Genomic DNA, 14,795 nt, shown 5'->3' on the forward strand with positions numbered 1-14,795 from the left:
CACACACACACACACACACACACCCCTATAGGGCTGGGTGAGAGTTCACACATACACACACACACACCTATAGGGCTGGGTGAGAGTTCACACACACACACACACACACACACACACACACACCCCTATAGGCCTGGGTGAGAGTTCACACACACACACACCATAGGTCTGGGTTAGAGTTCATACACACACACACACACACACACACACACACACACACACACACACACTTCATAGATGCCCTCATGATGGTGCTGCAGTTAAGCAGTTAGTCGCTGAGAGCCCGTCTGTTTGAACTCGGCTGCAGCTCAAGAGACCTGCTTCTACAAAGAACACCCGATGGGGTCACATTCCCGTGGGGTCACCACGAGTCAGAATCCTCTCTACATCACTGACCAGCACATTCACTGTGTTTCCATAGATGTGGTTGGAATCCCCCAGCTGCTCCGTGGGGGACAGATGGACTGTCTCCACCCATTGCAACACACAGCTTTGGATACTCAATGAGACCCACTCACCAATTTGCCGGCGGTGAGGTTTCTCATGAACTCTCGTGGCCTTTGAGGCAAACCCGACTCATGGCTGAGCCTGCCACAGGTTTTCAAAGGCTATACTGCCCGTGGATCATGCCGGCCTGAGATTTCTGTGAATCTGAAAGTTAGACAGTGAATAAGGATGACAGACCCAGGAGAATGAGGCTGACCTTGGGGTGGGGATAAGACGGAGAAAAACTGGATAAATTATGTTTGCTGCATTGAAGTCTATGAAGGAGAGAATAGTTTAAAAGTATTATATTTTAGGGCATTATGTTTATCATAAGAGTACAGAATGAGGTTTGCAGAGTGGATTATATTTGGGGCGGGGAGTTGGGGGTGTGCGGAGACGGGGGGATTGTGTACCAATGAAGTTTTTCTTTTGCTTTTCAAGGAGAGGAGTGAAGGGGGGGGGAGAAAAGTGCAACAATGAATGAATGGAATTCGAAAATCTCTATAAAAGAAAAAATAAGGATGACAGAACTGACGCCTTTGAGTTGAGGTGGTGGAGAAGAGCACTGAGTGGGCCGACGAAAGCACAAACAAGTCGGTGTCGGAGGAGGTGCAGCCAGGGTGTCCCTTCGAGGCAAGGGTGCTGAAACCGGGCCTCACGTATTCTGGGCATGTAGGAGGTCCTTGGAAAAGGACATCATGCTCGGGACGTGGAGGGCCAAGGAGAGGAAGACCCTCACCAAGGTGGGCTGACAGTGACTGTCCCGGTGAGCCCGAGCGTATCAGACGTCACGAGGGAGGTGAGGGGTCAGCTCCATTACTCACAGGGTCGCTGAGTCGTGGCTGACTCGGTGATGCCCGGCGACAGCAGGCGTGGGGTCCACTGCTGTGCTGTGGTCAGTAAAGAGCCCACTGTCCCAAAGGCAGCATCTTCCCGGGGCCTCCCGTCAGCCAGTGGCTCCAAGGGAGATGGATGGACAATCTCTCCTGTAGTTTCCAGCCTCAGAAAACTCACTAGATGTCCGGATGTGAGTCAGTTTGACAGCAACGAGTCGATGAGATGTGTGTATGTGGGGTGGGAGATGTGAGTGGCTGTGCATATATATCAGGGTTTTTTTAGGGTTTTTAAAAATTAGTGTGTGTGTGTGTGTGTGTGTGTGTGTGTGTGTGTGTGTGTACCGTCAAATTGGATCTGACTGGTACAGCAGAGCGTCGGGTGGATTCGAACCGCGCACCTCTGCGATTGCAGTACAGTTTCTAGTCCCAAGGCCACCAGAGTTCGCCAATATGAGGGGTGTTGAACACTGGTAGCGGGGCAGGGTGCATGGAAGGTGAGAAGAAGCTGAGAAACAGCCTGGGCAATGTGGCTGCGAGGGCCAGAGGGAGGGCTTGGACTTAGAAGCTGCCTGGCTGTTCAGGACCGTCTTTCCTCCCTCAAACCCACAGAGGAAGTCACCCCTAGTTTTCTCCTTTGAGGAGAACTGGGGCTCAGAGCAGCCCAGCAGCACACAGCAAGCCTGTGAGTCCCTCTGGGTCTAGTAGGGCCTGTCCAGTTAGGGCAGAACAGAGGGGTCCATACCATCTTCCAGACCCACTCTGCAAAGACCCAGAGGTGTAGTCATGGGATCCAAACCCACCTCTGGTGCCATCCCCCAGCCCTGCACGCTCTGAACACCCCCACACACCACCCCAAGCCCACCTCTCCCACACCAGGGACTCCCCTGGCGCCCCCATCACTCCTGCCTAAGTGGAAACTATTCCCCCGGCTGGCTGGGGCCCAAGCCATCTCCTCTTAATTGGGTTTCAGGGATGTTCATGGTTATGCTAATGGTGGGACAAGACCAGAGTGGCTCCTGGGGGGAAGGGCAGCCCAGGCAGCAGCCCTGGGTCCCCCACTCCTGCCCACACGAAACTGCTGCTTCACCTCCCAGCTCATGACCTTGGACCAGTCACTCTTGCTCTTTGGACGTCTGCTTTCTCATGTGTAAAGGGGCTCTCGGGGTGGGGTGCAGGCAGAGAACCCTCCGGAAGCCCTTGGCCCAGTGCCTGGCATGGAGAATTTGCTCGATAAATGCATTATTAACTGTTTCTCGTTTTCGTTTAGTCTACAAGGTCCTATGGGGAGATGGGAGCGGGCGAGCCGGCCTGTGCGATGAGCTAACCGTGACTCACTTGTGTTCCCTTTCCTTCTGTAGATTATCCAATTTGGGGCAATGAACATGAATTTCTTGCATAACAAAACACCAATAAGTGGGAGGTGCCTGGGGACCACCAGGGAGAGTGGACGTTTTATGGGGATCTCAGTTTTACTGAGTGGTTAAGTCCATCTTGGGGTGCCTGGGAGGAGGCTGGGCAAGCCAAGTCCATGTGGAGGTGCAGAGCCCCAGGAACCGAGGCAGGAAGACAGAAAGTAGATGCCCAGGCGGCCAGCAGCCACAGCCAAGTAACCTACTTTGTGCTTAAACAGCTGATGAGGACGCTTTTGTAGAGAGAAGATGTGGGGGTGGGATGCTTTGGGCAGCGCAGGGATGGCCCTGGGAGAATAGACCTTGAGGCGCAGGCCAGCCTCATTCCCACCCAGCATCTCCCTGCCTCCCACTGCCGATTCACCCATGGCCATCCCTGCCCTGTCCCCTTCCTGGTCCAGAATAGGGGTGACCTGGCTTGGGGCCAGTGGGAAGGAAGAGACAGAGAGAGGAGACCCCAGAAGGAGAGATCCAGTTAGATGGCTATCACTCTCATCAAATTTGTCCAGTCCCAGGGAAGATGGAGTGAGGAGCCCGGTCCTGGAGGCAATCAAGCCAATTCTGATGGAGTAGATAGTTTAGGCTCTGAAATCAAACTAAATGGGCTTCCAATCCTGTCTCTATCACCCTGTCCATAAGGCCTCAGGCCAAGTACTCAGCAGAGCCTCAGCTTCCCCATTTGGAAGATGGAACTGTGCATTCAAGGCATATACCCAAGGCTCCCACCAGCTTCAGCAAGGGGAAGAGCCTACTATAATCCGACTATCTACAGACCTATGTGCCCAGGGTACCACAGCAGAGGACCTTGCAAAGCTCAAGGACACTTCTCTTTGGACCTCAGTCTTCCCATCTTTAAATGGGGCAGGAGGAGGTATGTGGAGACATTGAAATGATTAAAGGAAGACAAAGTCAATCTCAATGAACATGAACCCCTCCTCATCTTCTGGCCCATGTCCAGTGATGGTCCCGCCTCCCTCCTCCTCCAGGCAGCCCCACCTCAGAGGACAGTGGCCTTAGGCCTGGGGAACAGAGCTTGTCAAACATAGCAACCATTCTCACAGCTTGAGGTGTCTTTGAAGTCTCTTGTTTTATCTTCAGAAATTCAGCACATTTCACATTTTATTCCATCTGTAGGGTGTTCTGATCTACAGCATGTTTTAAACGACGAGCCCTCCAGGAACATGGTAACACAGAGGGCCCTGGGGGGCGGGCACGGCCAGTGGTGCGGCCTTCCGGCTTGGCTCTTGGCAGGGAGGGGGGGATAGCTGAGTTACTCAGTGCCTCAGAGTTAGGGGTGAGGGCTCAGGCCAGGGGGGACGTGATGGCGAAGCATGGACATTGGGGCGGGGGCAGACAGGCCAGGGAAACAGCCCAGAGATATCTAGAAGTGGAGGTTCCCCGGTCCCCCTCCTGCCACCTCGTCCAGATGCAGGTCACTCTCCAGCCACCTCACTCACTTCTGTCTGATGCTCAGAGGTTCCCACTCTTTTTTGTGACCCTCAGGCCCCTGCTCCAGCCCCCTGCCCTGTTGGAGGGTCTCTCCCATCCTCTGGACTCGTTCTCCATACACTCAGACCCAGCTGCCCCATTCCGACCTCAGGGCCTTTGCACATGCTCTGGGGTGTTCTCATCAGGCCTGACCTCCTCATTCAGAGCCCCCAGCACTAGCATTCGTTCTGGTTCTGTGCCAAGGGTCAGTGTCCCAGTGCCTGGGTTCATGTGTCCATAACTAGCGGGGTATGAGCTCATGCAAAAAGGGGGATGGATACAAGCGTAAGAGGAGCTGAAAGATTTGGAGGCACAGCCCCAACTCCCCAGACCAGGCTGGTGATCTCTCCAGACCTCTGAGGGTGTGTCGGAGCAGCCGGCAGGAGCCATGCCCACCTCAAAGTCACCGCTGGGCTGGCTCCCCTGGGCCCCCACACACACCCCGGCCCAGCAACTTGCTCAGCGCTTTTCTCAGGTCACCAACTCTCCTCTCCTCAGCCCAGCCCCCGTGTAGCCCCCTGTCTCCCTGGGTACCCCCACCCAGGCTGGAGGAGTGACCTGGGTGGGGGAAGCCTCCAACTGCTTCTACAGAGAAGGGGAATGGGCCAGCCTCCTCCTACTGCCCTCAGACCAGACCTCAACACCCCCTGCCCACATCCGCATTCTGCCCCAGAATCCTAGCCCCCTAAGCTGAGAGTGGGCTCCCCTGCAAGTCTGGTGGTCAAGATCCCAGGCTTAGGGGTCAGGCTGACTCTTGTCAGCCTGGGGCCTGTGGGATCTCCCTGGGTGACTTACCCCAGAACCTGTCAGTCTTGTTCAGTAAATGCTGTATGTTGTCTCCTGCCGGGGACACAGGACACCCTAAAGTGAGGCTCACCTGACTCCCACAATCATGCCACTCATCAGAGGTAGGGGTGCTCCCCAAGGCTGATTTCTGGAGTTGGGGGGGACGGAGTGAGGTTCTCCTCTCAGCAGAAGTGGAGTTGAGCTGAGAGAGATGGTCAGAGGCCCTGGGCAGGGGAACTGGAACAAATTGGGGGTGCAGGGGGTTTTGTTGTTGCTTTGTGTGGATTCTGACTCTGCAGGGTGGAGCAGAAATGCCTGGTGGCTCAGTGCTAACTGTGCTGGGGGGGCAAACAAAAAAAGAAGCTGTGCTGCAATCCCAAAGGCACGCGGTTCAAATCCACTAGCTGCTCTGTGGAAAGGACAGTCTTCTCCCGTGCCGTCTGCAGCCTCTGAAAACCCATCGCGGTGTCAGCGATGAGTCAGTTCTGACTTGATGGCACACAACAACAACAACAACAACAATCTTTATGGATGCAAATGGCCTCATTTGGCTCCCTGAGAGTAGCTGGTGGGTTCAAACCACAGACCTTTGTGTTAGCCCTTGTTTAATCACTTTGCCAGGAGAGCTTCAGGCGGCATTCTGCCGGGAGCTGGGGGTGGCCTAGAACGTGCTTGGGGTGCAGCGTGGGCCGCGCCCTCCCTGCCTCCGTCGCCTCGTCTGTGAAGTGGCCCAGCTCCTCCAGCACGCTGAGAACCAGGGGATGTGGGGCGGCAGGCCCTCCCCGGCCCAGGCCCAGGCCCTCTGGCCTCGCTGGGCTCCCTTCTCCATAAAAAAATAAATTAATTAAAAATTATATTTTATGACTTTGTTGGCATAAAGACAAATATATTCATATTCTACAGTACAACATTCTCTTCGACCTGAAAGTTCATTATCTTTTTTCCTTGTTTTAGGAGAAATGACAGCATTTCCGAGAGCACTGAAAAGTGTTGTGGGCTGAGGCACCGTATCCAAGTCTCCGTGAGGGATGTCAGAAGTAGGGGGCTGGTCTTGTAATGGGGGTGTTTCCTGACAGGAGCAGGGGAAGGGCGTACAATTTAGTGCTATTGGAAGAGGATTCTGCGTGGCCCTGCCTCCTCCCTGCACCCCTATGTCCCCTCTCTTCACCCCCTCTTCTCCCACATCACCCTCTATTGCACTCTGGCCTGCCCCCTGAATGGTCACCCCAAGGTCCAGGACCAAGTCTGCTTCTCCCTGCTGTGACGTGCCCAGCACTGGGCATGGGGCAGGCACTCAACACAGCCTAAAATGTCCCTTCCAGGGACCCTTGGTGTCCTCCAGCCAGTGATGGCAGCCGCTAGGGACAGGGAGTCTGTTTCATCCCTTTCACGGGGCTGGGGCACAGGCTGGGGAGTGGCTGGACTCTTCACTAAGACTGTATACTGGGCAGAGCAGGGGCTGGACCCCCTGGAGGAGGCGGGCCTGGGCCTGAGATGTGAAGAGAGAATGGAATTGACAGAGGGTTCTGTGTAAGCAAACGTAGAAGCTCGGAGTTTGTGGGGGCCCCAGCTTCTTGCCTGGTGGGCACCGTCAGGAGACTGTGGGGTTGGCAGTGACGGGCACCGGGGGGCTCCGGCCCTCTCTCCACCAAGGTCACAGGCCGTAGTGCTGAGGCTGGGAGCGAGTTCATCAAGTCCAGTGAAGCGTGGTGCAGCATGCCATCGTCAGGGGACGTGCCAGGCTGGGGTGCCTCACCCCACAGTAGGGGTGGAGAGGTCATTTCAACAGAGCAGGACCCCCCCCTTCCACAGTGTTCCCCTGCCTGGCACTCCACCCCACCTGAGAACTAACCCCATAGTCCAGTTTGCTCATGGAAAACAAAGACCTTGCTTTGCTGGGAGCTGTCTTGGGGCTGACCATGGGGTCCAGGGCGAGCTCGTTCACTCATGTCCACACGCTCACATAAAGGCAAGGCCAGGGGCTAGGGAGGTGGCCTTGACAACAGTTGTCCTGGGCACAAGCTTTGTTTCCCCGCTCCACTGCCATCCTGTGAGCGAGCCTCAGTGTTCTCATCTTTGAAGTGGGCTTATGTCCAGATGTGATTTAGAGCCTCAAACCAGACAGGGGAAGCCCAGGGCAGGGGTGCAGTGGAAGGGGAGTCACAGGGCAGTGGTGGGGAGGCCTAGGGCAGCAGAGTGGGGACAGTGGGACAGGGGAGGGGGAGATATGAGGTGGTGGGTGGGGAGACGTGGGGTGTACAGTCCAGAACCGTGGACAGCCAGGACAGAGGATTGGGGGAAGGCTGCAGGTTCCGGAGCCAGGAGGACCAGAGCCCCTTCTAGCTGAGAGGGGGTACTGACCGGCATCCTTTGTCACAAGCATCCCATTTTGAGTGATTCTCTCCTACCAGCCTCCAGTCCATCCCCCTTTAGACAGCACAACTGGAGCCCAGCTTGGAAACCCCTGGAGAGGAGGCCTGAGAAGGGGGTGCAGGGAGATACCAGCAGGAGAGTTTCCCTTCCCCTGGAACCTCTACCCTTGTGCTGGGCATGGGGGGACGTGGAGGGCCTACTTCCCAGAGTGCCCAGCGAGAGTGAGGCAGATCTGTGGCCAGGCGCCCGAGTTAGAGCCCCCCACTGGCCTGCTCCTGCCCTCGCCTACCTGTGATAGGTAACGACCCCTGGCCTGCCCCTCCTGCTCCACCGGAAGTCCTTCCACTGCCCCGGGCCCACCTCCCTCCTCAGCCCCTCAGAGATGCTGGGCAGGTGAGCGTTGAACCAGGCCCCTCACCAGGCAGGACCACCCGCAGTGGGGCTCGGTGGGGGTGGGGGGGTGCGGGCAGTCCAGGTTGGTGTGTCCTCCCACCAGGGTCCTGCAGAGCAGCAGGTCAGTGCCCCCTCCCCTCCCGCCCTCCAGGGCACGCGGCCAGCCCATTTGGCACCGTGCCCTTCTTGAGCTGGAGCCAGCTCGTTTGTGGCCGGTGTTAATTAAGAGAGAGAGGTGATGGGAGGAGGTGGGGGCCATGGAGGGCAGCTTCCGACAGCCGCCAGCACTGCCCTACGGGCTGAAGGGGCCAGAAGTGGCCCTGGGCCAACCCGAGAGACCCCTACGGGCTCAGGGGTGGGCTGCCCAGAGGTGTACACACACATGTGCTCACAAACATACACACGCAGAGAGTCAGACAGAGAGGACAGACACAGCCAGAAACAGACAGAGATGGACAGACACGGAGAGAGAGAGACACACACGCACAGAGAAACAAAGAGACAGCGAGTGGACAGACACACATACGTACAAACACAGAAACAGTGCACAACCAGAGACAGAGATGGACACACATAGAGACACACAGACCCAGGAAAAGACAGACAGACACAGGCATGAAGAGACAGGTCAGTCAGGCCTGCTTGGGGGAGGAACAGGGATGTCACCTGAGGCCTTGGGTTGGGGGAATATCTTGGTCCCGACCAGGGGCCACCTCCCCTCAACAGTCCGAGGACCATCTTCCTTGATGTCTGCCTGCTTCCTGGCCTGGCTTTGAAGTCAGACAGACCCACTTCCAACCCTTCTATACCTCCCCAGCTCAGTTCAACCTCTTGAACCTTGGTTTCCTCATCTGTAAAATGGGAATGATGCACCTTGCTCTTAGGATTGTGGTATCAAACGGGCCCATTGGCAGAAGCACTCAGTTGGCACCTGGCAAACTTGCCCATCCAGCCACTGGGGGCCTGGCCACCCAAGGTCTCATAACCCCCACCCCCCCCCAGGTGACTCTGTTTCACCCCGGCTGGGCTCTGGGTTTGGCCCTGCCGCCTCCCGCAGGCTCCTCGCGGCCCCCCAGCCCTGCTCTGGGAGCGCCAGCGTCCCCTCGCCTCTCCATCTTAATTAGCTGCTTGTATTAATCTCGCAAGTAACGTGGCAACTTGCAGCCCTGGGTTTTCGGGCTGTGGAATTAATTATTCCCCAAGCGAAGAGCTGTCAGCTCTGGGAGACCAGCCACTCGGCGCCGCCCCAACACCACTTAGCGGCATCCACAGCTTCCGAACGACACCCAGGCCGCCAGCCCCAAGGTTGGGCCCCGCTCTGGGCCCCACACCCTCCGCAGACAGACGGCCCCAGGAAGGTGGGATGTGGGGTGGGGACAGTGGGCACAGTGCCTGCCCTGTCTTACCTGTCACTTCTCTCTGATCAGCACTCACAGTTACCAAGGCTCAGCCAGCATGTTCAGGGCCGGCCCAGACCAGGGAGGGACTGGGACAGAGCCGAGGGAGGGCACCGGGCAGGGTGGGAGCTGCCCGCCTCACTTTGTCCCCACATCAGCATCTGTGGGGAAATGGGAGGGGGACGCCAGCCAGGCGGAGCCGGATGGACAGGACTGCTCCGGAAAGTGACAGTCACTTTGGCCACCAATCCAGCCTTGTCTGGCAATGTCACCTTCCATCTGAGGAGGGGACAGGGGCCTGAGCCGCCCCCCACAGCCCAGAGGAATGGATTCCTCTCCCTTGAGCTTCGCATCACCACTGGGCGGTGTGATAGGGAAACTGAGGCCCCAAGTCACCCCTCTGGTTCCAGTTCCATGCTCTCAGCCTGGGGTGGGAGGCCCCTTGCAGACCACACTATGTCCCCCTTCATCCGTCAGGTACTCCCAGCCCTGGTTCAAGTCCAGTGCGTCCCTTGGATGGCGTTCACTGGGCCTTCGGCAAAGCTGTCTACTTCCTATTAACCTCTAGCCTGTGTCCACAGCAGCCTGCAAGGGGCCCAGGGCAGGGACTGAGAGGCCTTCTGACCTCGCCTTGTTGTGCCCCAGGCCTGGCACACTAGCCTCTTAGAAAGTGCCCAGGGCAGGACAAGGAAAGGGCTGGCAGGGCGCGGCCACCTTCCCCACGTGCAGTTGCTCTGAGGTCTCCCAAGCCCCTTACCACCTGCAAACCACGCCCACTGGGACTCAGTGAGACATTAAGGCCCAGCTCCATCTCCCAAGGAGCCAGGTGGGGAGGGTACCTGGGCCTGTCCCTCAAGGCCAGTCCCGGCTCAAGTGACCTCATGTCCCCTCTCCCACCTGCCGTGCCCTCCTCACTGACCTGCCTTTCTCTCTCTCTCTTGCAGCCAACAGCTCCCTGCTCGGCGGTGGTGGCGGTAAGTGGACCCCAGTTGTTTGTGGGTGCAGGTTGCACCTGGGGGAGCTGTGGCATCCCTCTTTCCTGCTCTCCTGTCTTGCATGCCTAGTCCCTGCCCATCCCTATCCCATCATCCTCCCAGCCCCTTCAGCACCCCCACTTCTGCCCTCACTCTCTCCTGTGCTCCGGCCGTTGTCACTTTAGAAAGCTGGGGACCTGACTGTTCAGCCAGGCTCCCTCGTGGGGGTGGGCCGGGGGCAGTCACCCTTCTAGTCTCCTGCTCTGTAACTGGGTTGGAGGCTGGGGCTCAGGGACAGTTTAAAAGGGGACAGCTTGGGGCTGGGAGGACACAGGTGCAACAGAAAAGCCCAGCCTGGTCCCTGTTGCCCACACGACCTTGGAAACCTTGTACCCCTACGTGTTTCCCCATCTTCTCAGAGCCTTTGCAGCGTGGGGGCTCAAAGCTGGGCAGATTTGCCTGGGCGTGGCTGTGCGGTCACTGTTGTGAAGGGCCACCGTGCGGCAAGGTTCCCCGCAGGGCTGACACGGAAAGGGGTCAGGATCAGGTGGGCCTGAACCCCAGGGGTGCAGCCTGAGGTCAGTCAGTGCCATAATGCAGAGGAGGGAGCCTGTGTCCTGTGGCCTCCTCCTCAGCCATCGCTGCCCAGGCTGGTGGCCCCGGTGCGCCAGCTCCAGCCCTGGGCCCCCAGCTGGCCTGGCTGCCCGCTCTGCACAGCGGCAGGATGATTGGTGGGCCTGGGGCCAGAGGTTAATGCGCCGTAGGATAAATCCCGGGGGCCGTGTTTACGGCAGCGGTGGCGGGGCCCAGGCCAGGTTTTAAAAGGGGGAAAAATAAAAGGGGCAGCGCAGGTCAGAAATAAATAAAAGAGCGGCGTGAAGAGCTGTGGGGGCGCAGCCAGGCTGTTTATGGCTGGGTATGCCTCCCCGCCTCCCACCAGCTGTGGAGGTCACAGAGGAGGGAGGGGGAGGGGAGGAGGCAAGAGAGGAAGATGAAGAGGAGGAGAAGGAGGGTGAGAGAAGAGGAGGAAGAGGGGGGTCAGCTGGAGGTCAGACAGGACGACCTGGACACTGAGCCATTTGAAGCCGGAAGACAAATGGTCACGAAAAGGGGTGGACCTTTATCCCTCAAATCAGGTCATCCCCCGTCTTATGCACAAGCCTCCTGTCTCACTCTGAGCCCCGGCCAGGACCCTCCCTGTGACCCCAGAGGTCCCCAACCACCACTCAGAATCACCCCTCCTCCGCTTCCCCCACACCATGCTCCCTGTTCACTGGAAAGGCCCGGTCCCCTCCCACCTCAGGACCTTTGCACAGGCTGTTCCCTCAGCTTTAAGTCCCCTCCCTCCAGACAGCTTTGTGGCTGTGTCCTTCACCTCTTACACACTGTTGCCTTAATGCCACCTTTTCTGAGGCCCACCCTGACTCCTGCCCACTGGCCCTCTGGTGCCCTCTCTTCTTCTGGCATTACATGATTAATTGTCTTATTTGTTATGTTTATTGTTGTCTGAGAGGATGTTACAATAAGACTGTACCCCAGCCCCGAGCAGAAGCAAGGACAGCTCTCCTCGACCCCGTCATCACCCCTAAGAACCAGGGCCGGTGGCTTTGTAGGTGGGAGGTCAAAGGGCACCTTCTCTGTCAGAGTGCGGTGGGGAGGGGTGCAGGGGCCATTCTGCTGCTCCTTTACCCACAGCACTGGGAGCCTGGAGGTGGCCAGAGTGTCCCACCCCCAGCCTGACTGACGGGGAGACAGATGGGGTGCCAGGACCCGGGAGGAAGTGGGCCCGGAGTCCAGCCTTTTAACGCGGCTGAGATTTATGGAGCCGCTGTGAGTGCTCCGGGGCTGTCACTCTGTTAATGTGATTGAAACAAGGTGGCGGGAGGGGACGCTAGGCTGGGGGCGCTGGCACTGCAGGGGGGCTGGCTTGGAGGCAGGGTCCAGGCTCCAGGGTGTCCTCTGTATTCATCCGCCACCTCTGTCCGCTGCTGTCCCCTGACCATCCAAGCGTCTCTCCCCACCCTCGAGCACCTACCTGACCCTGCCTGACTCTCCCCAGGTCGACCTCACTCTCCCATGGGACCCCCAGATGCCCCTTTCTCATCTCCTGACAGAGGTTCATGCTTCTACTCAGTCACCATCCATCAGTCATCACCCATTCTCACCCCCCACCCACCCACCTGCCCACGCACCCATCCATCCATCCTTCCAGTCACCCATCCATCTACCCTCCCGTAACCATCCACCTGCCTACCCTGTCCATCCATTGGCCGGCCCACCACCCGCCACCGGCTTCATTGTAACAAGCTCCAACCCCTTCCTCCTGCCTCGACCGCCCTGTTTACAAGCCGCCCAGGCCGTTTGCACACACACTTGTTTTATGCGTGTAGCTGGTTACCCATCTTTCTGGCTTTGACAGTGCAGGGTTCTGGGGACTCTGAGCCCCTAGAACAGACCTTGCTTAGTGGTCAAGAATGAGTATTTGTGGCAACAACAGGTTGCACATTTGCGTGTGGAGTTCTGCCCTGACAGCTGGGGCCCCGCTTCTAACTGTTCTTACTGTCTAGTCTGGTGGGGGAGACAACAACAGGCATCCGTGAGTTTGAGGGACATTGGAGGGGCCTGGAGGGGCCGGGAACTCAGAAGGGACCAGACCTGGCCTGCAGCAGGTCCACTCCAGCTGTCCTCCCAAACCTGATGGGAGTGAGAAGGCTTCCGCCTTGGGGCAGCCGGTAAAGGAGTCCCCTTACTCCTTCAATATCAACTCAGCTCCCCCAGGGGACTGAAGGTTCCAGAGCCCCCAGGCCACACTAATGGTGCTGAGCCCATAGTGAAACTTAGGACAGCCTCCCAACCCCTATTCCTTCTCCAGGCACTCTCTATTTATGAGCCTGTGTCAGGGGCCAGGGCTCAATTTTGTCCTCAAGGAGATCAGTTTGGTATGGGGCTTCCTGGCAAAAGGGGGCATTTGATGTGGGTTCTGAAGGTTGAATAGGAGTTTTCCAGGTATAGAAGAAACAAGAAACTCAGCAGATCCAGTGTCTGTGGTGGGGAGGGGGGCACCCACCCAGCCTCTCTGCAGCCTGTCCTCTGTCCTCCACCTCCTTCACGTACAGCCTTTTACCAGCTCAATATTTTTTTTTCAAATAACACGACTCTCCTATTGTATGGTAAAGAGGGAGGCGGGCCCTAAATCAGCCGGGGAATCGACAGGGCCCTGACGTCTCTCCTGTTTATTAGGACTGAAATGTTTACTTGGCGATAAGGAGCTGGCTTTCTGCTGAGATCCGTGCGCTCTTTTTCAATTACCCCTCGTCTTTCTCTGCCACTTTTGCACTAAAGGGATAATAAATGTATCGGAGCGTTTCAATTATTCATCTAAATCATGACGGCGCCGGCCACGGCCGGGCCTTAGTGACAGATTAATTCAGAGCCTCCTGCCTCCGCCTGCCTGGCCGCCGTCCCCACCCGGGCCTGGCCAGCACCCCTAGGACCCACTCAGAGGGTAGGTGAGACAGGTCAGATGGGCCCTGGCAGGTAGCCAGTGTGAGTGTACCCCCAAGACACCCCACGCCAGTATCCCTGCTTCCCACAGCCACATTGCAAGTCCTTGTGTGCGTGTCCTGCACCTTCACGTCCCAGGCATCCCACCTGCACCGGTGGCTGGACTCAAGGAGGCTGCAGTCGGGGCGCCGGTAGCTCGGCTTCCCGAGAGCCGTGCGTGGTGCAGGGCCTTTGCACGTGCTGCTTCTTTGTGGCTCACTCCTCTCCTCCCAATCAGCCACCCCTTCCCCACGCAGTCCCTCCTGTCACCTGCAGGTGTTCACAGGAGTGCTGCTGTGTGTGTGGCCCTGCCCAGTGTACTGGTGACACAGCACAGCCAGCCAGGACAGACCCTCGGTGAACGTCCTAGGGGAGCACTCTGACGGAGGTGGCACTGGGGCTGCAGTAACCCACAAACGGGGTCGGTTCCTCATGGCGGCTGGTGCTGTTATCAGAGAATCAGACTCTCATTTGTGTGACTGGGTACCGGCTGCCTCCCTCATCACACTACCCGCCTAAGAACGCGCATCTGGGCATCTGTCTGTCCACTGCTCTGTCTTCTGTCCTGGCAAAGCATAGATACTCACCTGTGTGCTGACCAGCTGGGCCTGGCACGTGACTGTCCTGAGTCCCCTGTGTCCCCAACCTAAGTCACCGAGATCCCACCACGTAGACACCCGCCTGCCCCCCAGGCCCTCTCCACTCCTCATCCAGGCGGCTGCCCCGCACCTCACAGCCTCTCTCACTCCTCTGCCTCCCTCCCCCTCCATCTCCCTCTTTTCATGGATCAGGTACTCACCCCCCACTTCCTCTCCATCCCTCTGTCTCTCTCTCCTTGTCCCTCTCATTCCTCATCCTCTAAGCCTGCCCAGCTCTCTTTTCTCCTCGAGTTCTCTCCCGCTCTTCCGCTCTCTGGCTCACTCTCCACTGCCCATAGCCCGGGCCGCAGGCCGGCCAGCGGAGGACCAGGAGGCTCCTGAGGGCCAGGCCCAACTTCTGCCCGGTTCACTTGTTCTCCGCCCCACGCTGCACTATCTTCCATAATCCTGCACCACTAATCCTTGATTGCTTCCTGTGACCATGACCGCTGCGAGGGGCAGTGCCGCGGGG

General features: G+C 57.8%; 1 protein-coding gene across 1 annotated transcript in view; it reads left to right on the forward strand.

Annotated features, from left to right (window-relative positions):
* MACROD1 (MACRO domain containing 1) overlaps nucleotides 1-14,795 on the forward strand; it is a 168,155-nt gene that overhangs the window by 144,396 nt on the left and 8,964 nt on the right. Inside the window, exon 4 of the mRNA XM_006901537.1 lies at nucleotides 10,113-10,142. Within this exon, the coding sequence (XP_006901599.1) occupies nucleotides 10,113-10,142 (30 nt within the window). The remainder of the gene's footprint in view (nucleotides 1-10,112; nucleotides 10,143-14,795) is intronic.

This window comes from Elephantulus edwardii, unplaced genomic scaffold (genome assembly GCF_000299155.1).
Source record: "Elephantulus edwardii isolate Elephantulus edwardi_28Jun2011 unplaced genomic scaffold, EleEdw1.0 scaffold00328, whole genome shotgun sequence".
Taxonomy (NCBI): domain Eukaryota; kingdom Metazoa; phylum Chordata; class Mammalia; order Macroscelidea; family Macroscelididae; genus Elephantulus; species Elephantulus edwardii.